Source organism: Miniopterus natalensis, chromosome 10, assembly GCF_054644295.1.
Source record: "Miniopterus natalensis isolate mMinNat1 chromosome 10, mMinNat1.hap1, whole genome shotgun sequence".
In the NCBI taxonomy this organism is placed as follows: domain Eukaryota; kingdom Metazoa; phylum Chordata; class Mammalia; order Chiroptera; family Miniopteridae; genus Miniopterus; species Miniopterus natalensis.
Genome location: NC_142090.1, coordinates 60,655,241 through 60,678,298, shown reverse-complemented (window position 1 = coordinate 60,678,298; position 23,058 = coordinate 60,655,241). Strand labels below are relative to the sequence as shown.

Genomic DNA, 23,058 nt, shown 5'->3' with positions numbered 1-23,058 from the left:
CGGGACGGTCACCCTCTGCCCAAGCTGTAAGGTCAGAAACGCGGCCACTGCGTGAAGTATGATTTTAATGTTGAGCAAGTTTCTCCTAATTTCCTCTCTGTTTTATAAAAGGGCCGTGCGTGCTTGTGGGACTGGCATAGGGCGCAGGGCACCTCCCGATGGCTCGCTTCCCAGTTGTGGGAGATGCCACAGGCGGTCCTGGGCTGAGCTCCTGTTTCCGAGAGAGAAATGCTCCAAGATGAGCCTCTGGCGCGTCACCGCTGGCTCACCTGCTCCGCAGGCGGCTACTTGCAATTCCTTGAATGCACCGCTCGCTCCTGCTCCTGGGTTTGGGAGGTAGAGCATCCCTAATGTTTAAATTCTAAAAATTCGAGAATGTATTGCAGAAATTAATAGGAAGCCTCAGAACAGGAGTTGCTGGCATGATCATTGATGTAGTATCAAAAAAATAACTTGTTAGTAAAAAGCTAAAGCCCTCTCTCTTTTCTCCTTGGGTCACTTGGGTAGAATTTTTATTTTTTTTGTATCTTCATCTAAGAATTTTGGGGCAATATTGATGCAATAGAGGTTTCAGTGTGTTTTGTTACTTAGAAACCACTATTCTTTAGCATGTCTCACTTTCTGGTTAATTGCCTTGGACTAATCAGACTTTCAGAATAGATCTTTGGCATTCTGTACTCCGGGAATCGCCACAGCATCTGTTGTGACATGGAAGGCAGATTTTTTTCTCTCCTGACAAACGAAGCCACTCATTTCAAAAATGTTTAGGAGTTCGGCAGCCCCGGTGTAAATTCTTTCCCATTCTTTAGCTTTACACTCATTCAGCTAGTCACCCCTTTGATTATTATGGAGATTTGGGGTTCACTGTGAATTTGAAAGAAGAGATTCCAGTTAATTTTCCTATAGTAGTTAAGTGACATATTTTAGTTCCCAATTTCTTCAGCAATAGGTAATAGAAGTAAAATTGATCTTTTACCTTAGAATGCAGAAGAAAAGGGAAAAATAGCCCAAGGTTGCTTTATTTTTTTTCTCCTTGGGAAATTGGTGTTTCTCACTCAGCAGTAAAATGACAATGGCTTTCCTTTCCTATGAAATAATCAGTGTAGTAGCATCTTTAACATCTTTCATTTTCTGTAGTTAATAGAGTGGATTCTAATCACAGACCAGTACTGCAGAAGTGGAAACAGGGCAGGTTGTTACACGTGTCTGTCAAAATGCAAAATGTATGTTATTTTGTGTCTACCCGGTTTACTTTTGAGAGTTTAGCTTACAGATATATTTGTGAAAATGCTCAAAAAGATAAAAGTATAAGGATGTTTACTGTAGCATTGATAGTAATAATGAAAAACTAGAAAAAATAGTGGTCATCTTTCCTAAGTAATAATTCTCTTATTCATTTATGTTTTTTACTCCGACTGGTTTTGAGACTCTGTGTGAGTTGTTGCCGGGGAATATGTGGTCCCGGGCATTACGGAATTTTTACCCTATTGGGGTTGACAGAGATTAATTAAATAATCACACATATAAATGTGCCCTTAGAACTGTGATACGTACTACAAACACTACTAGAATTTCTAAGTTGTGGATTTAGCCAGGCGGGGGATTTAAGGAAGGCTTCTCTGAGGACGTGCTCAGAGCTCAAGGATGAGTAAATGTTAGTGAGGTGAAGAGGAAGGTATATTTCACATAAAATTAAAAAAAAAAAGAGCTCTCGCGGCCCCTGGGGCAGGTTGACATGGCAAATAGAAGGTGCTGGATGAAGTCCAGTGAGGCTGGAGCCGAGCGAGAAGGAGAAGCACAGCGTGAAAGGAGGCAAATTTTGCAGGACTCGCTAGTCCACTTCAAAGAGTGTAATCTTTTTTCCTAAAATCTATGGAAAATATTTGGAGAGTATACACAGGACATGGTCAGATTCACATTTCAAAAAGAGAACTCTAGCTGTTTTGTGCAGAAAGGGTTGAAAGTGTCAGAGTAGATGGCAGCAGATCAGCCCGAAGGCTCCTTTCATAATCCAGGTTAGAAACGATGACCTGGGCCGGGCGGTGATGGGGCGATGAAGATAGGACATTTTAAAGAGTAGATAGCCACAGGAGTGGGTCACGGGTTGAATTTGGGCAGGAAGAGATGTTCGGGATGATTTCTAGATTTCTGTTCATATTGGGGAGGATGAGGAATGCCGGGGAAGGACCAGACTGTAAGGGAAAGATCAGGAGTCCTAGTTTGGGCAGGCTGAATTTGAGGTGCTGGTAAAAAAAAATATATATGATTGAGCCACACAATGTAAAGCCATGCAACCTTACAATGTGATAATATCATGTAAACATGCTCAGGAGATAGGCTAAGTGAAAAGTGTGATCGCATTATGTAAAAAAAAAGAGTGCATGTACTTATATTATGTGTATGCAGACATGTTTGCATATGCGCAGGATGTGGAAAGGTGCAAAGAGTGGCATTGGAGGGATGGCAATAGATACACGAAAGGGAACGTTCATGTTTTATACCCTGCCGGTTGTGCTATTTGAATGAATTACAATGAGAATATATGGCTTCTAAAGAAAGGAAAATTCATGACAATTTCAAATAGTTAAGATGAGAGTATGTTTCTTTCAGAGTTTTCTTAATTGGAAAATCTTGTAAGCATTATTATATTTTTTATTTTGGACAGTTTTTTCCCCCTACAGTTTTACTTCCCTAACCCAGTAGCTCTGACACTTTGTCTTTTAGTCTTACACCAGATCTCACATAGCCTACGTACTGTTTTGTAGTCTGCCTTTCACTAATTTTATTAATTTCAAAACAGTCCAGCATTTTGCAGAGGAAGACAGTAAATAGTAATGGTTTATATAATGACCGCATATATTCTGTTTCCCTTTTGTTATGGATCCTACTGGTGCTCCTTACTCATCTAATATTTCCGAGATAAAATACAGATAGTGCTGTTTCTGGGCAGTGGAAACCCAGCAACACTGCATATGCCTTGGCTGAGCTATTTGAGCAAAAGAGTAAAACTACCAAGAGAAGTGGATAACCCCCGTTTTGCCATGAACTCTTCTATTAAACCAACACTACTTCTTTAATTGACTAATTTCCCCCCTTCAGTTTTCATATGTGTAATGCAAAGTTGAATATCGTGCTCATACGGTTTTGCTTTTGTTGCATTATTTTCTCAGAGCAAACCTGAGTTGATGAGAATCAGAAGGTACAGATATCAGTATAACTCGCTTCTTACTGCTCCTGGCTTTCCTCAGAAGGGTTAAACTGCCGCTCTCAACCGGTATTCCTTAGTCAGTGCTGAATTAAGACTTGTTAAAATGCCATTTTCTTAGCCTTGCGAGAGGCCATGTGGAGTTTGGGAGGGTAGGAGCCTATAGCTGTTGCTTTGCTCTGAGCAAAGGTAAGTGCTCAGAGTGTTTACTACAAGCTGCCTTAAAAACATTATCATTTTTCATGTGTCTTATGTCCATGAGAAAAAAAAGAGAGTGCTATATTTTATAATACCAACTATAGTAACAGTAAGATTTTTCATTTGAACATCTATTAAAAAAAAAATCACATAGAAAGAAATTAAACTTTTCTTCGTATTTGAAGATTAAAAATGATAATTCAGTTTTTGAGAACATAATTATGTGTTAAGCACTCCTTTAAGGGTTTTAAATGTATTATCTCATTTAAAACTCACAATGTCTCTAGGAAGTGGGCACTGTTCTGTCCCTACCGGGTGAGGAAACTGAGGTACAGAGACACTGAATAACTTTTCCAGTGGACAAAAATTAGGATTGAACCCAGACACTCTGTCTCCAGAGACTCTGGTGTTAAACACTACTTTTCCCTACTCCCATCTTTTTTCACTCTGAAGCCTGGTGTCTTACCTAGCTTGTGCTAGAATTATAAAATTCTAATAACTTTTAATTGTATTAAATAATTACTATGTCATGCCTTGCCAGGCTTTTCTGTTTTAACAAAGTTTGGAGGCTTCTTACTCTGGCCTTCTGGGTTTAAAGTCTTGCCATTGCACTTCTCTGAGGAACATCTTTTCCTGACTCCTTTCTGAGATTGGGGTGGATAGTCCTCCTCAGCATATCCCTTTTTCTCCGTAGGTTCCAACTAATGTTTTCACTGTCTTCTTTTAACGAGGTGTGTGTGTATGTGTACGGTGTGGTGTGTGTTAGTGCATGGGATTAATCTCCACGGGCATTACCTCCTTGCTAGCTATTTCTAATCCAGCAGTCAGGGGAAACTTATTTTTTCTGGAAAGAAAAATAAATTGAAGATGAGCTGCTAGTAGTAGTAATAATAGTAATAATATCTCAAATTACATTAAAATATATAGTTTTCAACTTTTGCATTTAACCATATGAGGGTTGTGTCGATGAGTAGATGACATGGACTTTGTAGTCAGTCAAGAAATGGGTTCAAAAATCCAACCGTGTCACTTACTAAACGCATGGCCTGGGATAAGCTACATCGTTTCCTAACACTTCTTATCTTCATTGCAAAGTGGAACTGATAAATGCTTACTTTACAAAGCTAACATAAGGTTAAATTAGTTAATATGTATAGAACCCTTAGTGGAGTGCAACACAGCACTCAAAATGTGGTAGCACATAATGTCAACTAATGTTTTGTGGGAGAGAAAAATATAAAAACAATATGAGACAATTTAAAAAGTGTTATTGATAGTTGCATAAAGGAAGGGAAGAGAAAATGTAGAGGCAAGGGAGGGACATAGTGACATACGAAATCTTGAGAGAAGGGAAGAAGGGATATAGGGTGTGAGCTATAGGTGCAGTTTATGAAAGCAAAGTCTGTGTCCCCTTCCAGTAAAATATGAATAGAGATGAAACAGGGGACTCACCTTGATTCTAAGGTGTGTTAATCAGATTAAATTCCATTTGGTATATCCTGCTGTTTACTTGGACAAGACAGTGATGTTGGAGTAAGTTATTATTTATTATTTCTATCCCTTGACATTCTGATTAGCTCATCAGCAATCAGTCACTATTCACTCTTCAATTGCCTTTATTAAGTAGCAGACTCCTCCTCCCCCAGTCAGCAAATTATTCAGGTTTGGGAAAGAGGACTGTCTCTTGAGAGAGTGCTTGCCCCAGGCCAGATGAAATGCAGTCGTGCTGCTACAAGACTCAGAATGAATCATGGAATTTTAAGACAAACTTTAAGTATTGTATGGTTTCTAGGGAATTTAAGGGCATGCCATTCACCTTTGGATTAATTCTGACTTTGATGATTTTTCAGAGGGAGCATTAAGGAATTGAATAAATTGTATAATGATATGCCAGCTAATTTTGTGAATGTCTTTTTAGTTGGGGCTGTGTAAGCGCAATATGCGTGTAATTCTTTGCTTTTGTGTTTATGAATTAGAGCAAAACTCACATACAGGTACAATTGTAACGTAGATTACCCTGAACTTGTGAGCACAGTGGACTTCCTTTCAAGATTTCTGAGAATGGTCCATTATCTTTGAAAAGAGTCCAATAAACAGTCTATACAGGTTGGCCTATTTTTCACACATTAGAATTAATTTTGAAAAGTTATATGTAGAATAGTTTAAAAAATTAAGTCATATTTTCCCATCCTAACTAAGGAAATTTGTCCTCACAGGAAAAAAAAAAGCTATGGTCCTTTTCTAATGAAAATCAAACTTTAAAGTACTAGCTTTTCCCAGTGAGTATTCTGCATTTGTCAATGTGCAGGCTGCAGTAACTTTTTTGTACAAGAAGTTAGTGGAGTGGATCCACACCATTAAAAACAAATAGTTATTTTCATGTTATTGAGATTTTCCCCTCAAGCTATGGGACTTGAATGTTTAAGCAGAGACACCATCCATGGCATTCTGTCTTGCCTTTAGTGGCATTGCCTGGTGAGTAGAACCATGAAAAGTTGTCTTTTTGTTTAGATTTATTGGGCTGTGGTCTTCTGTGGTCAAAGTAGGAATTTAGATGGATCAATATGAACTTTTAAACAATGGACGTACTCAAAGCAATCTGTGCATTGTGTTTAAACTATTTCACCCTGCCTCTATTTTATAACAGTTGAGGCTCCAATCAGATTTGTATTTTGAATCCTGTAAAAGTCAACTAGACTGCCCTTATATAGGACCTGGAAAGTATGAAGCAATACGTTGGTTCACCTGGCAAGACAGGGATGCAGAGTAGTGTTAAGTCTTATGCTGGGTTAGTCAGGTTCTAAAAGCCAGAGTGTAAAACAAAACATCTTATGGAGTTATTCTAGTAATTTCTTTAAATTGCCCTTAAAGTACAATATGTGCAATTTTGTGTGTGTGGCTCTGAACAGTAATTTTTATGCACAGCATAGTCTGAGAAGCACTGGGCTAGAGAATAAAGGAAGGAACAAAAGGAGTGCTGTCTGGACACTCAAACTATTGTTTCTTTATGGTAACTCTCCAATCCATGGAAAAGTGGAGAATTCTAAAGAATCCTGCTTGCCTGCAGGATTTACTCCATGCTCGTTTGAGATCAAGCCTCTGTAATCTTCAGTCATGTTAATACATTCGGTTGGTAATGCAAGGATTAAACTAGACAATATACATGAAAGCACCTTGCTCAGGACCAGGTGATGTGATAGATTTATATCTAACTGTTGCTTGTCATTGCTCTTTGGAAGGTTGTAGGGAAGAATCTGGCCAGCTGCTTCCTGCCTTCCTAGGTTGGGACTTCCCACTGTCCAGCAGTGACTTACATGTTCTTGCAAACTGGCTGCCTCTGTGGGCCAGTTGGAGGTAGGAGTGGGTGAGATTCTCAGTTCTAAGGTCAGCCCTGCATTTGGGGGAGATGATGTGACTCCGCTGAATATCCTATATAACCCTTGGGATCTACAGCTCTTCTCTCTGTCTTCTAGAGTTCAGATTTATTTGTGAGATTCACCTGATGAAATTGTGTAACCCAACTACTTAGACTTTCCATGGTAAAGCCATGAATATGTGTTTTCAAATGTTTTTATTATGTTTTTTGGGGGGTACGTGTGAATATGCATTTTTAGAGAGCTGCCCAGGTGATTCTTATATAACCAGCATAACCCTGGGAGTAGGATATTTTTTCCACAAGAGTCTATGAACATTTCTGACACTATTGTAGCTTAAATTATTTAGGAAATGATTACTGTATTTTTATGTAGATTTAAAAGGACGTAATTTCAGTCATTAAGTGAGTCAACCATTTATTAGCCAAATCAGCCATAAGATTGACCTTTTAGTAGATGTAAAATTAGTACATTTAGGTTTACATATTTTAAAAATTGAATACCAACCAAGTCGTTTATTTGCTTGGGGTGCTAGGGCCTTTGATTTCTACTCCCAGCTATCACTGAAATGATCACCTGAGGTTTTGCTTGCTTATGATTAATAACTTGGGTTATGAATTGCATTTTCTTTTTCATTTTGGAAGGTAACTTGGTATTTCTCATAATTTAGTATAAGTTCAGAATTTTACTTAAAATTCAGTTTGAAAAAGAAATGCACATTTCATCTCTGATTTACTAAGACAAGGAGCCCTTTCAACATTAGGATTCCTATACCCCAGCAAATGTTTCTGTCTCTACTCATCCTTTCTCTCTGATTCCTGAAGTATTTTCTGTGCTTGTGTATGCTTGGTCCCGCCCATTCCAGTGTTTCTTGGATTGTGTCTCATCAGTTATGCTCCTTTTCTTTATGCTCCGTCTCTTTCTGTCTCTTCGGTCTCTATGTCGTTTCCCTACCTTATGGACAAAATCTGTGTGCCCACACTGAAATAACCAGCGCTTCTCTCCACATGCTGCACTTCAGTGAACCATGGCATTTTCTCTCTTTGCTTCTCTATTCCGGCCAATGTTCTTGAGAGATTAACTGTATTTGCTGCCTCTACATCTTGACCTTTTGCAGTTTGGCTTCTTACACTTACCACTGTATTGGAACTCCACTTTAAAGGAGTCACTAGTAACTTCTTATTTTCCATGTAGTCTTTTCTAAGCTCTCATCCTCTGACCTTTTTGCAGTATTTGAGGATGCTGATCACACTTTCCTTCTTGACATCTCTTCCTTTGACATACGTGACACTTCAAGCTCAGCTGTCCAACCTCTGTGGCCGCCTGTCTCTTATTTCTTTGCTGAATCATTCTCTGCTTTTGCTGTGTAAATGCATTTATTAACATGTTCTTCTACCTTTCCTGTACCTCCCACTTTTGTGCATCTGTTCTTGCTGTATTTCAGTCCAGGAGCTAGGACCAAACTATGGGGTATGCCCTGAGGGATTCTTGGACTGAACCCAGAGGGAACATGCTTGAGATGCCAGGGGAAGGGAGACCCAATGTTGTAGGTAGGAAATGGTGCCCAAATATCAAGTCTGAAAGGTAAGGATGAAAAATGGGAAAGTCAGCGGTAAGATTGGTAGTTTGTATGATGGGATAGACAGGTAGGTCAAGGGCATGAATGTGTATCTTCTCCAGATCACTTTGTACACGAGGGCCTAACGCGTGTTACCTGGGCCTAACGCACGATCTCTTTAAGGAGCTGCACTGGGGCTTTGGCTTCAACAATCATCTCTCTGGGGATGAGCCTCAAAGCTGCATCTGAATCCCCATTAGATTCTCCTGTGAACTGGAGCTCTATTTCCATCTTCCTCGTGGAAGGTTTCCCCTGGATATCTAACCGGTACCCCAAATTTAACGTATTTCAAATTAAATTTATTATCTTTATCCTCAAACCAACTTCTTTTTTCTTACTAATAGGTTACTGTTCTTTCATTCTCGATCAAAAATTCAGTCATCTTTGATCCTATCCTCCTTTTAGCCCACATCCAGCAGTTTGAAAAGTATTGTCAGTATTATCTCCATGATGCCTTGTAACTGGCCCTGCTTTATGGGCTGACTGCTGCTCGGCACTCCAGCGATAGCCCCCTATTTAGTATCCCCTGACCCCAGTTCTTTTCATTGCTGCCAGAGTAATGTTTCCAAAACTCAACTGTGAATTTAGAAGACACTTAAACTTATCGCAACATTCCTGGCCAAAGATAATTGCTTCCCCCTCAGTGTTTTCGTAGCCCTATGCTTTCTACCATTGTGTATTTATGTGCAGTTATTATATATATACTATATTATATATTACGCATATGTTTCTGTACATGAATTATAAATCCCTGTAGATTGTAAGCTCCTTGGGGGGCAGGAACTGTGTCTTATTTACCTGTTGTCACCATATATTTCTTGTATCGACATGCAACAAATATTTATTGAATGGAATTAAACAGATAGCTGGGCTGGAAAGAATCTGATCCCAATAAATAGTAGGTGATCTATGAGAGTCATTTTAATTTAACATTAATGTCATTTTTTGTGCATTTGTTTTATTCTGAAAAGCTTTTTTATTAAGCTGTGCTGATGGCATAAATGGAACAGTTAACTGGAAGACCAAACAGGCCAACAGCTTTATTATCAGCAGAAAAATGGCTGCTGGGAAGAATCATGGTGAGTTTAGGCTGTAAATCTAAACCCCTTTGAGGATCAATTAAGTGTCTGCTTCCAGTGTTCCTTTTCCTTTTACAGTCATATGTGGATTTTTTTTTTAAGTCAATCTGAAAAAAATTAAAATTTGTTTTCCTAATCTTCTAAAACTTCTGATTCCCTATGTTCTTAATCCATTATTTTCCAAGTGTTTTTCCTTTGCTATAGTTATGCCTTTTTTTTTTTAACTAAAAATAATTCTTATGTTTTTAACCTATTGTTGCCCCTTATCCAGTCACTGACTTGCCACTTATAAAAATTGTCCCAGTGTGGTTATTATAACCATTTACTTATAATATTGAAAAACATTAAGAAGTACATTTAACATAAATCATTTTAAAGCAGTACTTATATAACCTTAGGAAAATGGTCATAAAATGTTTTGTCTAATTGTGGATGATTTTTCAAATGGTTTTTGTGCAAAACCTCATTGATATGTTTTGCTGTTAAATAATTAGATGGCATTTGTTTTGTATTGGAACGATGACCTGACTCTTGAATGATTTATTGTTCCTTCTGATTTTTTCTTTTATATGTATAAATGTGTCCATTAGCAGTATACCTTGAAATATTGTATTTCATCAGGGAGAAAAAAGACTTACTAAATAACCAAAATATTAGTTGTTTTCAAAATATCCATCATTATTTGAGTTTTCAGTTAATATTGTATTTTTTGATTATTTGTCTTTATGATCCCTCTTACACAGCACTCCTCACCACACACACACACACGCACGGACGCACACACACAATTTTGACTACATATGGTCATGAAAATTAGTAGAATGGCAGCCTGGTTGTCATAACTTTGGGGCAACCAAAGTGTCTATAAAAACAACAATTTAAAAATATTTTGAAAAGAAAAGTAATTTTATGAGCTAAAATGGCCTTACTGCCAAATAAAACCTGGGTACCTTGGAGGAGTGATTCCTGGCTTATTTTTTCATACATCCCTCAAGTTGGGGTCACTAACTTTTTTCCAGCTAGTACCAAATTATTCCTCCACTGGAATCTTCTATCCCCAGATTTTTTCATAGTAAGACAAAAGTTTCCAACGTCTCCTACCCTGCTTCTTTGAAACAAACCCACAAACACCTTTGCATTTTTAAGTAATTTCCATTTCTAATATCGATAATACAGTTTTATAATAGTAACTTCCCATGAAAAGGTCACAAATTTGTTTTAAAATACAGTCACACTTGTCCCAGGACCTAAACCCATCACATCATAGTCTGTTCGCTAGACCTTCCTTAGATATTCTCATGAATTCTCCCTCGTTTCTTTAAGGAAATCATCCCTGACTCTCCTTATCTGGCTGATTCCTTAATCAAACTGAGGGTCTTCAGCTTCTTTGGCACATTCACTCTTCTTGTTTTCTGAACTTTCTAGTCCTGGTCATCAGATAGCCCTCAATGTTGCCATCTGCAAGGAGCTTCTGCTCTGCCATCTCCCAGGGACTTGGGACCTGCCCTGATTCCCTTGCCCACTCAAGATCCCCAAAGACTCTTCCTCTGGACTGGATACCATTTTATCCTAAATTGCAGTTATGATTTTTTTTTCTTCAACTTCTTCTTTTTGTACATTGATCCCTAGAACTTCTGTCGTCTTTGACCATGTCGCTCCATTTCCTGTTTGATTTTCCAGAAAGGTACTCTCTAAGCAGCTGTTGAACCCAGTCAAGTTATCTGCTTTGGTGCTCTTCTTAGCAAAATGCACTATTCCAAGACCTTTACGTACAGAGGTACTTGCCTCTTCCTGTTTCAAACTTCATGCTGCCATTGGACCTCAAACTGATTTTCTCCTTGGGACCTGAGCAAGAACTGTGCTTTTCAAAATAGAAATGGTCAACACACCTTGAACCTATGGAGGTAACCAGTTCAGGTTACCACATTCTGTTATTTCCTCAGTTTCTCTCGAACTCACTCTTTAGCTGCTGCTTCCTATCTGGTCTCCTTGTTCATTTTAAATTATATCATCATGGTTTTGTATTATCAGATATCTTATACAGAGAATAATAAGGTTCATGAACTGTGTCAACAGAATTGTTTCCTGTACTATACAGCAAGGGCATTTTAAATGCTCTCTCAGATCTATCAGATGTTCTGCGATATGTTCTTGACCATGGGTCCCAGTCATCTGTTTTTGACAACTTTAAGAGAACACAAAAGATTATAAGAGCATGTAAATAGGAAAATAAGTTTAGCAATCATATTTGTTGTGTAACTTTCTTTTTAAATAACGTTCCAATTCTTCATTTTAGCATCGGGGTGGTGCCTTATCAGTAAATAGGATTTTGAGGAATTTAAATGTCTCAGACCAACACTTTTGGCGTCATTCTACTTTGATACACATGAAGTAGATACAAAAATCAGAAAGAATACTCTAAATATGGGTCCCCTTTCGTTTTCCTGGGATGGGGGTAGAGGAACTTACAGTTTACCCTTGGAAAAATTTAAATAAAAAGGAATAAGCCTTTGCATTACTCATTTGTATGCTTCACTTAGATAAACATCTTCAAATTCTCCTTTCTGATTCTTTTTTTTTTAAACTTTTTTTTTTAAAAAATATATCTTTTAATGATTTCAGAGAGAGGAAGGGAGAGGGAGAGAGAGAGATAGAAACATCAATGATGAGAGAGTCATTGATCGACTCCCTCCTGCACACCTCCCACTGGGGATTGAGCCTGCAACCCGGGCATGTGCCCTGACCGGGAATCGAACCCCGATCTCCTGGATCCTAGGTCGATGCTGAGCCACACTCAGCTGGGCAGACTCTCCTTTTTTACGTAGGACAACTCATGTTCCAGAATGGATTAGCCTTACATTTACTGATAAACTTTTCATTGCTTTTCTTCCTAAGAAACAGAGAAAATCAAAATGATCATGTGCTGATTTCCTAATTATTTTCACCTTAAATGCTAACCTGTAATTGGACATTCATGGAATGAAGTAATATGTGCTTCACATAGTTTGGTAGAATTCTCTATTGCCATCTTAAATGAGGCTCCTCCTTAGCTTACTGACAGTCAAGGGACTGCATGGCTTGCAGACAGAAATATCTCTCTAGATGACTTTCCCCCCCTCTTTTGTTGGAGAGGAGCAGGAAGTGCTCTTAGGGCTTAAGATGTATTCTTCTTTGCCTCGGAAAGGTGGCAAGGCCAGGAGGAAGGATCACCACTTTCCAGGACTTCAAAAGACTATCTACCTGAGATGTGAGTTTCTTTTCCTAGACTCTGGTTATGAGGGCTGAAATGTCTCCTTCTAAACACCACGTGTATTTTTTTCTTTAAACAAAAGAAACTTAGGTTTGTTTCTTGAAATTGTTATTGTCAGCTCACTTTTTTCAGTGGTTCAGTGTAATTATGATAACTTCATGAAATAATAGAATGAACTTGGATTATCTGGTCAAATTCTGACCCGTCAGAAAAACAAAAGAGATAATTTAAAAAGTTAAGGTGTTATGCAACATAATTAGCTTACTGTAATGGGTTGTAATAATACAGCCACCAAATGTATTACCTTATGTTTTCAAACAAAAGGCTTGATTACCTGGATTCAAGTCCTGGCTCTTCTTCTTACTAGTCCACTAGCCTTGAATCTGTCCGTCTTGCTGCTTTTAATTTTGTTATCTATAAAATGAAAGACTGAACTCTCCAGGAGAGCAAGTGCATGGCAATTCCAATTGGTGGTATCTGTCAGGAATTCTGAGTTAAGTAGACTGCTGTGGCCAAACCCCAGTAGGAAGTAATGCTATGATCTGTCTCTTGGTAGGGAAAGATATTTAAGCATGGCCAGGCAGGATGACATCTAAAGCCCTTTTCAACTGCATCGTTCTATGAGACTAAGTTTATTGATCACCCATTCATAGTGATTTGCAACCACTTTCCAACTGACATTTAAGAAAAAACAAAACAGCAAAACAGACATGCTATTATTACATGAAAAATCAAGATATTTAACTCCAGTTTGGAAAAATGGTTTCGGTAAGTGGTTTCAGTCGGGGATGGGCGTGGGGGGGGTATCAAGAAACCCTCTGTTTTTTGTAGAAAAAGACCCAAGTAGTGGTTTCTCTTCTGCCTCATGTAAAGGAAACTGACCATATCTCTTAGAAGAATGAAAATTTTAAAGGCAGTTCAATGCCTTCCCTGTGATGAATTCTTACAGCTGAGGCATGGGCTATCTGTGACTAAGGTCAGGGGCTGTGTGGAGGTCGGTAAAGGGGGAAAAATGAGGGGCATCTGTAATAGTGTCAACAACAAAAAAGAAAACAATAGCTGACAGCCCCCCCCCCCCCCCCCCCCCCAATGAGTGGCCTGCAGCACTTTGATGTTGAGTAAAGTCCAAGGTAAAGAGCTGACTGCTGGGAAAAGCTTTTGTTTCAAAGCCACAATTTTAAAAGCTGGATTGATAAAACACAAGGTAAATCTTAGGGAAAAAAGCAAAACAGGTTGTGTACCTGGCTGGATATTGATGTGTCTCAAAATACTTTTCTACAGTAATTATTTGATGTAGTAATTAAATTTCAATTTGACTACAGAAATAACACATTAAAAAATAAATTAGGAAGGAAACCGTAAACATGTCAGCCTCTGTAAACCCTGAAATGAGTTGTCCTGATGCAGAGATAGCAAATGGATTCATCTCTTATAATCAATTCCGATGAATTAGTAGCAGCTTCTTGGAGTGCTGTGTATACAGGGGCTCTGAGACACATACAGAGCTTTTCACTGTTAAAACTATAAAATATAAGACAAGCCTTATATTTCTCGTCAGCACTTACAATTTTTAAGTATCAGGGATGATTGTATAGTTAAGTAAGTTTAACAATTGTATTTTGGGTATAACTTTCTTTTTAAAAAATATTCCAATTCTTAACTTTTGCCTGGGGTTGGTGTCTCTTCTGTAAATAGGATTTTGAGAAATTGAGATGTCTGTTTGCTTAGGCAAAAGTTTATTTTAAAAGCTGTACCAGGTAAGTGGCTATTCAGCATTATCTTTGTATTTTAAACATATTTAATAATCTTCTTCATTATTCTTCTCCGAATTCCGTCCTCCCCCCCCCCCAGGTAATCCTTACTATTAAGACAATACTGTAAACATTTGGGACATATCCACTATGTTATTTAAATAATTTGCTCTCATAAACCACCCTTGTCCTGCTTCCCAATGATTAACTTACATCTTAAACCTCTTGGAACATGAGAGAGAAATTAACAAAATTGAAATGCTTTTAAAAACAGACTTTAGTTTATTAATACATTACTTATTAATTATAGTGTGTTATAATATTCTTAGGCTGATTTAGCTATTGCTAAAGGTAATAGATCACTTGATCAATAGATCTCTTTGTTTAAATGATGCATTATATTCCCCACACATCAAATATGTAAGAAGTTATTTTACACAGCACATTAAATTCATTCATTTTGATTTGACAGTTCATGTTTACGCAACAGATGGATTGAATTGAGACTTCCTAGGGCATACTTCCTTCTGAATGCATTTAATACGTGGAGCTTACGCTGCCATCTCCACAAGTAATGCCTACATCCCAACTGTAGTAAGATCATCTGTTGAGAAGCATCCTGCGTCAGCTAAGAACCAGGGTATATGCCCCCCAAGGGCCTCAGGGGGCCACAGTAGATGCTGCAAACAGGCTCCCGCTTCTCACGCTGAGCAGAGCGCGCTGCGGCGGTTCAGAGCTGTTCCCACCTCATCTGGAAGCCTGGTTTCTGAACCTGCAGCAGATGAATAGCGGCAAATGAGAAGGCTAAAGAAGCTGATATAGGACACATACTGATGCAATGGGAAATGACAGCTGACAACTTGTCCTCAGATGAGAAAACAGAAAATCTATAAAACACGCAGCCGTAAAAAGCATTAGCTGCCGGGGACCCTCCAGCGCTAGTGTGATCAGTAAATGACAAAGCAACCAAAGAGTCCATAAGGGTGTCACTGTATAATGGAACAGAGGGCAGTAATTGAGGTGCCAAACGACGGCCTTCACCCATCAGGAAAAAGGATCCACCGCGGAGTGCGTTAGAAAACTCGGCCCTCTCACATGTTTCTTTCCTGGGGTTCCTGGCAATTAAGATTTTATAATATTCTCTTAAACCATACAGATTAGTAATTGATGATATAAGTGGACCCTTTGAAGTGATTAATTTGTTTTGCTAAAGTATCAATGAGAGAGACACATAATAGGTACCTAATAAAGGTCCCCCCAACGTGAATCTTTATGACTTTCTTAAAGATTTCAGAGGCAAGACAGCTTTAAGATTTAAATTTAACTGGGACTCAGCAGCTAGTTTCTCTCTATAGCCATGTACTTGTTCTTGGTGATACAGAAAAAAGGTAAGTGTTCTCTGGACTTTTTGTAGAGAAGGGATTTTGCACATGCCTGTGTGACATTAAAAATAATCATTATAATAATTATGAAGTTATGTGCTATAGATTCCTTAGCAATGAACTACCATAATCCTTTCAAAATGATTACTAAATACATCCAAATTTTCTTTTGTTTTTAAGTAATTTAAATAAGCACACTCATATTTTCGTTACGATGTTGCTCCCTTAGGGAGAAAATGTCAAATGGACTAATAAAAGAAGACAGGATGCTCTTTAGCTAGGATGAGGTCCCACTTTATTGCTGTTGCCATCATTGTCAGTTACTTGGTTCTTGGCTCTCTGCTGCAACATAATATATATTGTTGATACAGTCCGCAGTTTCTACACTTTATGTCGAATATGGCGAAAACAGTTTTGTGAAAAGATCTTGCTTGCATGGTAACAAGGACATTAAAGCTACATTTAGGGAAGGTGAAATAATTACCCCAGCCATGCCCCAATACCCTTTTGCTATTCTCAACTCAAATATGAATTTTTTCTTTTAAAAAATCTGATATTTATAACTACTTGTGTTCAGTTTCTAATCTTGGCAAATCTAGCTACTCTTGCTGCTTGAAGATGATGTTTTTGACCCCCTGTTAGTTGGACTTTTGGTTTAATTGTTTCTCCCATTAATGGTGATAGATTTGCACAGATTTAGCCACACAGTGGTTTCCAGTTTCATTTGTGTTCAGTGGCATGTGTTTGCAGGGGTAATGGATTTGCAGCTGGAGACCCTTGCAAAGCCATGTGATACACAAAGAGTCCAGACCCTGTGACCTCAGCTCGATTAGCATGGCACTGTATAATGTATATTTCAGAGATTATTAGATTTTAGCACTGTGGATTCTTAGAGTATTTAAATTTGATTTCCAAGACTAGCTGTTAAGGAAAACAATATGCTTCAAGCTTATTGTTTGTAAGTGCCTAGACATATGACAGTGCAACATGTTGACTGTTAACAACAGCCTAAGTGGGTGTTGGTGCAGACCTTATCAGTGTTATTTATATAGCTCGTGTTTAGAATAAGAGCTTATAACTTCCAATTCTCTGTGTCACTTGTTGTTTTCAAAAGGAAGTGAGGTGTAACTACTGCCCAGATAGCCTTTGTTGAAGAGCTATTGCTTTGCAAGTTAACAAACCAGAAAGGGTAAGGGAAAGCGTGCTTCTCTAAAATGTTGTGAGGGTGCTCATCATTTAAACTGATGCCACCGAAAGGAAGTATTACTTTCACAAACAAAACACAGTGGCTTAGTCATTTTCCATTTCTGAATGATGGATGTGTCACACATCTGTATCATGTTTTTCTCAGAGTAAATGGCATACTATATACTTAAAGCGAAGCAGGCTCTACTGTGGAGTTGCCAAGGTAACTGACCGGCAAGCAGTGCAGCAGATTGCAGACAGGCGATGGAGTACACATGAATAAAGAAATGCGCGTGGCACTGTGAGACCCAGGAGGGCCGCGCTGGAGTGCGGCTTGGCTTGTAGATCGCAGGAATGCTCTTCAGGGCGGCAGGAACCCAGGTAGATGTCCTCGAAGTGAGGTGTTACACAGGAGCAGCTACCCTTTCACGGTTCCACTGCAGGACCTGCCAAGGGCTATACAGAAAATAGAATCATTTCAATATTATTTGATAAGAATGGCCTCTCTTTTTGCCCATAAGCTAGTTTTTACCACCTATGGCAGCCAAAACTAAGGGAAACTGTTAGTAATTAATAATGTAAATGGAAGAAGGTAACCTATAAACTGCTACACACATAGGAGAATGTGTGACAAAATTTAAATTTAAATGGGATATTATATATATTTAGTCCATAAACATGAGACCTGTGTTTACCTCTGCAGTGGTTTGTGTTAGAATGTGTTCATCCATTCACTAGGCGTTGGTAAAGTTATTCAAATATGCCAGATACCTTCTAGGTGCTGAGAAAATAAGGTAAATAAGATTCAGTGCTGAACTTCAAGGTGTTTTTACATCTCTAGAAAGACTAAATTAGATAAGCTCCGAAGAGATTCCTTTAGATTATTCAAAATATTCCTGTAAACTCCTTTTTACATAGAGTGAAATAACTGCTCAGCAGGAGTTCACAGCTTTCCATAACTTGACTCTCTTCTTTGTGTTTCTCCCCCTTCCTTAAATACACCCCAAGATCTAGTGTCACTGGCTTACTCCCCTTCCTTGAAGGAGCCCCACGGACGGTATCACACAATTGTATCCTGTACGTGCACTCGCCTCTGCAGTGCCCGGTTCCCCATCTCTGAGTTTCACGATCGTGCTAGTACCTTAAAAGCCATATTGAATCCTACGTCTTACATAAATCTTTTCCAGATCTTTCTAGCCTCTGTTGCTGCTCATCTTCCCAGGCATTGACAGAGCAGCTTATTCCACTGGAATCATACCGAGTTAGGTGGGCGCTGGTCTCCCAAACCGCGTGATGAACTGCTGGGGGGCAGGGCCTGGGTCTCCATCATCTCTGCATTCTCCACAGCACCTTGTACCCCAGGAGGTGTTGTGGAGTCCAACTGCTGAAAAATCTCAAATTCTTACCCTCACAGTATTCCTATGATTCCTACACCCGGTTTTTTTGGAATGGGACCATTTCCACCGGTGAGTAAAATTGTTCCTGGGTAGAAGCTGGGTCCTCTAGAGGCCGTGGGAAGGCCTCTTAGGAATACCTGCACGAACCAAGTCAGGAAAGAACGTGTCTCCCTGCATACCTGGTCTGAACCTAGCTTGCAGCTCCCTTCCTCTGTTACACGGCCTTTGAAGTTGTGTGTTTGGTAGTAAAGCTATGGATACGTGAAGCTACAAGCCAAATAGTTTAGTTTAGTTTATGTTTTTGGCAGCCATCCACAGAACTGCAGGGACATGTTTTCACAGATAAAGAAACATTTTTGTGGGAGTTCCTATTTCTATGCTGAAAAATTTACTGTCATTGATCTCGCTCTCCAGGGCTTTTAGTTTAGTTGTGAGCCTCAAGTGAGCAGCGTTGGGGTTCTTAAGGTTAATTACTACATTTACAAGCCCACCAGTGATTAAGAGGGAGAACTGGCCTGATAGGGTTTATCTGTTTAAAAATTGCAGTCACTAGTGAGACAGGAAGATAGAAAACCAAGAGAGATTGTAGAGGTGGCAAGGGTAATGGCAGTAATGTGTTGGTGGAGATGCTGATATCAGAGGAAAAACAATAGGCGGAAAACCAATCAAACCAATTTGGCCATTTTAATGTACTCCCATCACATATCTTAAGTAACCACTAGATCATGAAATCTGCCCTGTTTCACTTAAAGCAATTATTGGCACTGGATTTTATTATGTAATTATTATTTAGGATGTAGGATTGTATTGTGTGGATTACTAAATGTCAAGATCAGGTAAAATGGAATAAATCGCTTCTAGGAGATATGAGAAATAACACTCAGAAAAAGTGTTGATGCATTTTTATATATGAAAGTTACCTTACATAAATCGATGGTATTATATACTCTGATGTGCGTTGTCTAGCAAACAGTTAATAGAACATAGATTCTAACCATTTAAAAATCACTCTTTATACTTTGCTTTGAAAAAAAGGGGAAACTGTAGCAATTATATAGTTGGTCAGTTCTTATAATGTATTTCATTGGTAGTAATTTCAATAAAAAGAAATTACCAAAAAGATGCTATGAATGTCTTAATTATTTAATAACAATTTAAAATATTAAAATGTGCCTAATTTTGTTAGAGTATTTAAAAAGTCTCTAAACGTGTCACGTTGAAAGAGTTGTTTGATGTTTTGTCCTAAAATCACTTCCTTTTAAAACAAACTTCTTAACAATACCTTGCATGTTGCTTCAGTTTTCCCAGAAATGTCTCCATAGTGGAACCCTTCTTTACAGTGCAAGCAGATTGTCCAAAGCAGATCTCATTGTTTTGGTCTCCTATCTTTCCTCTTCATTTTCAGTGTACACCATCTTCTCCAAGGTGCACTCGGATCGCGATGTGTACCCCTCTGCTGGTGTCCTCTTTGTTCATGTTTTGGAAAGAGAGTCTTTTAAGGGAGAATTTCCACCTTACCCCAAACCTGGTATGTCCTCAGTAGGGGAAAAAATGTGGTTAATTTACTAAATTTTTCTTTTTGTTTAGTGTGGATAATCTAGATGATACATGATAAAATATTTTTAACATTATTTGAAATGGTGTGGGTATGTGATAAATTAGTGGTTGTAGGATATTTCCCATCATAAGGTTAGAAATCTATTTACAGAAGGAAATCATTCATTTTTGAATTTTGAAGAAAGCATACGTTTGGTTTCCCAATCTTGAGTTTTGTGCTTCTGACGAATGATCTACCTATATTTGCATAGAAATAATTACAGATGCACATTTATGATTTTTCATATTAAAACTTAGAATCTTACGTAGCACATTGATTGTTTGGAAAGTATATATATGTTGTAGAATAGGATGAAATATGGTATGAAAGAGTTCTCAAGAAAGCTTTTATAATATGAAATCATTTTCTGTAACTTCATAATAATATAATGAAGATTAATGCTTCCCTTAAAGTAATACCAATTGCAAAGTCTTATTTAATTCACTATTGGTTTACATTATGTTATGTCAAATTGTCACAAATGGTATGAAATTAATGAAGAGATAGAAAGGCTAGCAAGAGAAAATATATTAAATTATGATAATTCTTAAGTAACAAAAATGAATTTTCTGAAAATTATATCAGAATTAATATAAATATTACTTTTGTAGATTATATGATGAAAAGCGTACTTGAAAACACTCATAAAATACAGTTAACCATGTTCTCAACAGCATTCTAGAATAAAGGGTAGTCTTTTATCAATTATGTAAAGAAATGCTTTTATTGTGTGTGTCTTTCTTAAGTATATCTTTATTGATTTCAGAGAGAGGAAAGGAGAGGGAGAGAGAGAGAGAAACATCAGTGACAAGAGAGTCATTGATCGGCTGCCTCCTAGGTCAATGCTCAACCGCTGAGCCACTCCCGGCCGGGCAAGAAATGTTTTTTTAATGTGGCATTCTATGTTTGTAAAACTATTTAGCTAAACCTTCTGAGCTGCAACTGTAATGCTTGAGAAGAAAACATGTACTTAAGAGCATGGTTTCTGAATTCAGCCAAGATTAAATTCTAGTGTTAGCACTTAACGTGACCATAAAGAAGTTACTTAACATGGAAATTTGCATATGTCATCAGTAAGATTAGGGTTAATGATAGTACTACTTTTATAGGTATGTTTCAAAATCAGATGAAATAGTGCCTGTAGAGTCCAGGCACAGTAACAGGGCCAGGCACGTGCTAATAAATGATGCTATTATTATTATCATTAATAAATATCATTATTACAGTTCTTTTGGATTTGTAACACCTTTCTCAATGCATCCTCCATTGTTTTAAAATTACATTATTTTCATTTTAATGATACTTGTATAATTTTGGGATATTCCCTAAGATTAGTTTGATAGTATCCAGAGTTTCATGAAAGGAAGGCTTCTCAAGAGAATGAACTCATCAACACGATTGGGACATTTTTCTGAAAGACAGCTGTCTCACTGGTAGAATTTTCCTGTTCCTTGGTGACCAAAATAAGAAAAAAGAAAAAGAAAAGAAAATTTCCCCTGAAGTTGTATGAATCTACTTTCTTTGTTACATTAGATTTCTAAACAAACTAAACAACCAAAAGGATTTTTTCTTTTCGTGGGGCCCTAATCTGAATTTCCAGATGGATTTGGTTTTGTGTGTATGTGTATTTAGTTTGCTACAAATGTAAGAAAAAAATTTAGACAGAAATATTTTGATTGAAACTACCAAAGCAACATGTGTGAAAATAACTGACTTGTATTTTAACTCTGTGTTTCTTATCTAGGCGAGATTAGTAATGATCCCATAACATTTAACACAAACTTAATGGGTTATCCAGACCGACCTGGATGGCTTCGATATATCCAAAGGACACCGTATAGCGATGGAGTCCTATATGGATCTCCAACAGCCGAAAATGTGGGGAAACCAACAATCATTGAGGTAATTTCTTAGAATGACCAAAATTATATTTTTTTGTAATACGAGTTTCAAATGTTGAAATTAAAATTACATGGCAATGGTTTTCAGTATTTTATACATGGAAACACATTAGATAACGTTTGGAAATGTACCATTCCTTTCTATTCATTTATACAGTTTTTTCAAATTAAATTTATTGGGGTAATATTGGTTAATAAGATTAGATAGGTTTCAAGTGTACATTTCGATGATACATGATCTGTATATCGCATTGTGTGCTCACCACCCAAAGTCCAATCATCTTCCGTCACCGTGTACCACCCCCCACCCCCTTCCCTCTGGCAACCACCACACTGTTGTCTGTGTCTGTGAGTTTCAGTTTTATATCCCACATATGAGTGAAATCATATGGTTCTCCGCTTTTCCTGACGGACTTATTTTGCTTAGCATAATATTTTCAGGGGCCATCCATGGTGTTGCAAATGGCAGTATCTCGCCTTTTCTTATGGCTCAGTATATTTTATTGTGTATGTGAACCGTATCTTCTTTCTCCACTGCTCTATTGCAGGACACATTCGTTGTCTCCCTGTCTGGGCCACCGTGAATAGTGCTGCAATGAACACAGGGGTGTATATATCTTTGCAAATAAATGTTTTCAATTTTTTTGGGTAGATACCCAGAGGGAGTGATTTCTGGGTCATATGGTAACTCTATTCTTAATTTTTTGAGGAACTGCCATGCTGTTTTCCACAGTGGCTGTACCAGTTTACATTCCCACCGGCAATGAATGAGGGTTGCTTTTTCCCCACAACCTCTCCAACACTCGTTATTGCCTGTCTTGTTGCTAATACCCATTCTGACAGGTGTAAGGTGGTATCTCATTGTAGTTTTGATTTTCGTTTCCCTAATTGCTAGTAAGATTGAACATCTTTTCATGTATCTGTTGTCCATTTGTATGTCTTCTTGAGAGAAGTATCTGTTCAGGTCCTCTGCCCATTTTTTAATTGGAGTGTGTGTTTGGTGTTGAGTTGTATGAGTTCTTTATGTATTTTGGATATTAACCCCCTTTCAGAGCTCTTGTTTGCAACTATCTTCCCCCATTCAGTTGGTTGCCTTTTTGTTTTGTTGGTGGTTTCTTTTG

At 38.0% G+C, this 23,058-nt stretch overlaps 1 protein-coding gene across 2 annotated transcripts in view; it reads left to right on the top strand.

The window, feature by feature from the left end:
- Positions 1–23,058, top strand: part of SGCE (sarcoglycan epsilon) — a 64,658-nt gene that overhangs the window by 6,000 nt on the left and 35,600 nt on the right. For both annotated transcript variants that reach the window (XM_016218835.2, XM_016218833.2), the window contains exons 2-3: positions 19,845–19,967; positions 21,781–21,938. In XM_016218835.2, the coding sequence (XP_016074321.1) occupies positions 19,845–19,967; positions 21,781–21,938 (281 nt within the window). The remainder of the gene's footprint in view (positions 1–19,844; positions 19,968–21,780; positions 21,939–23,058) is intronic.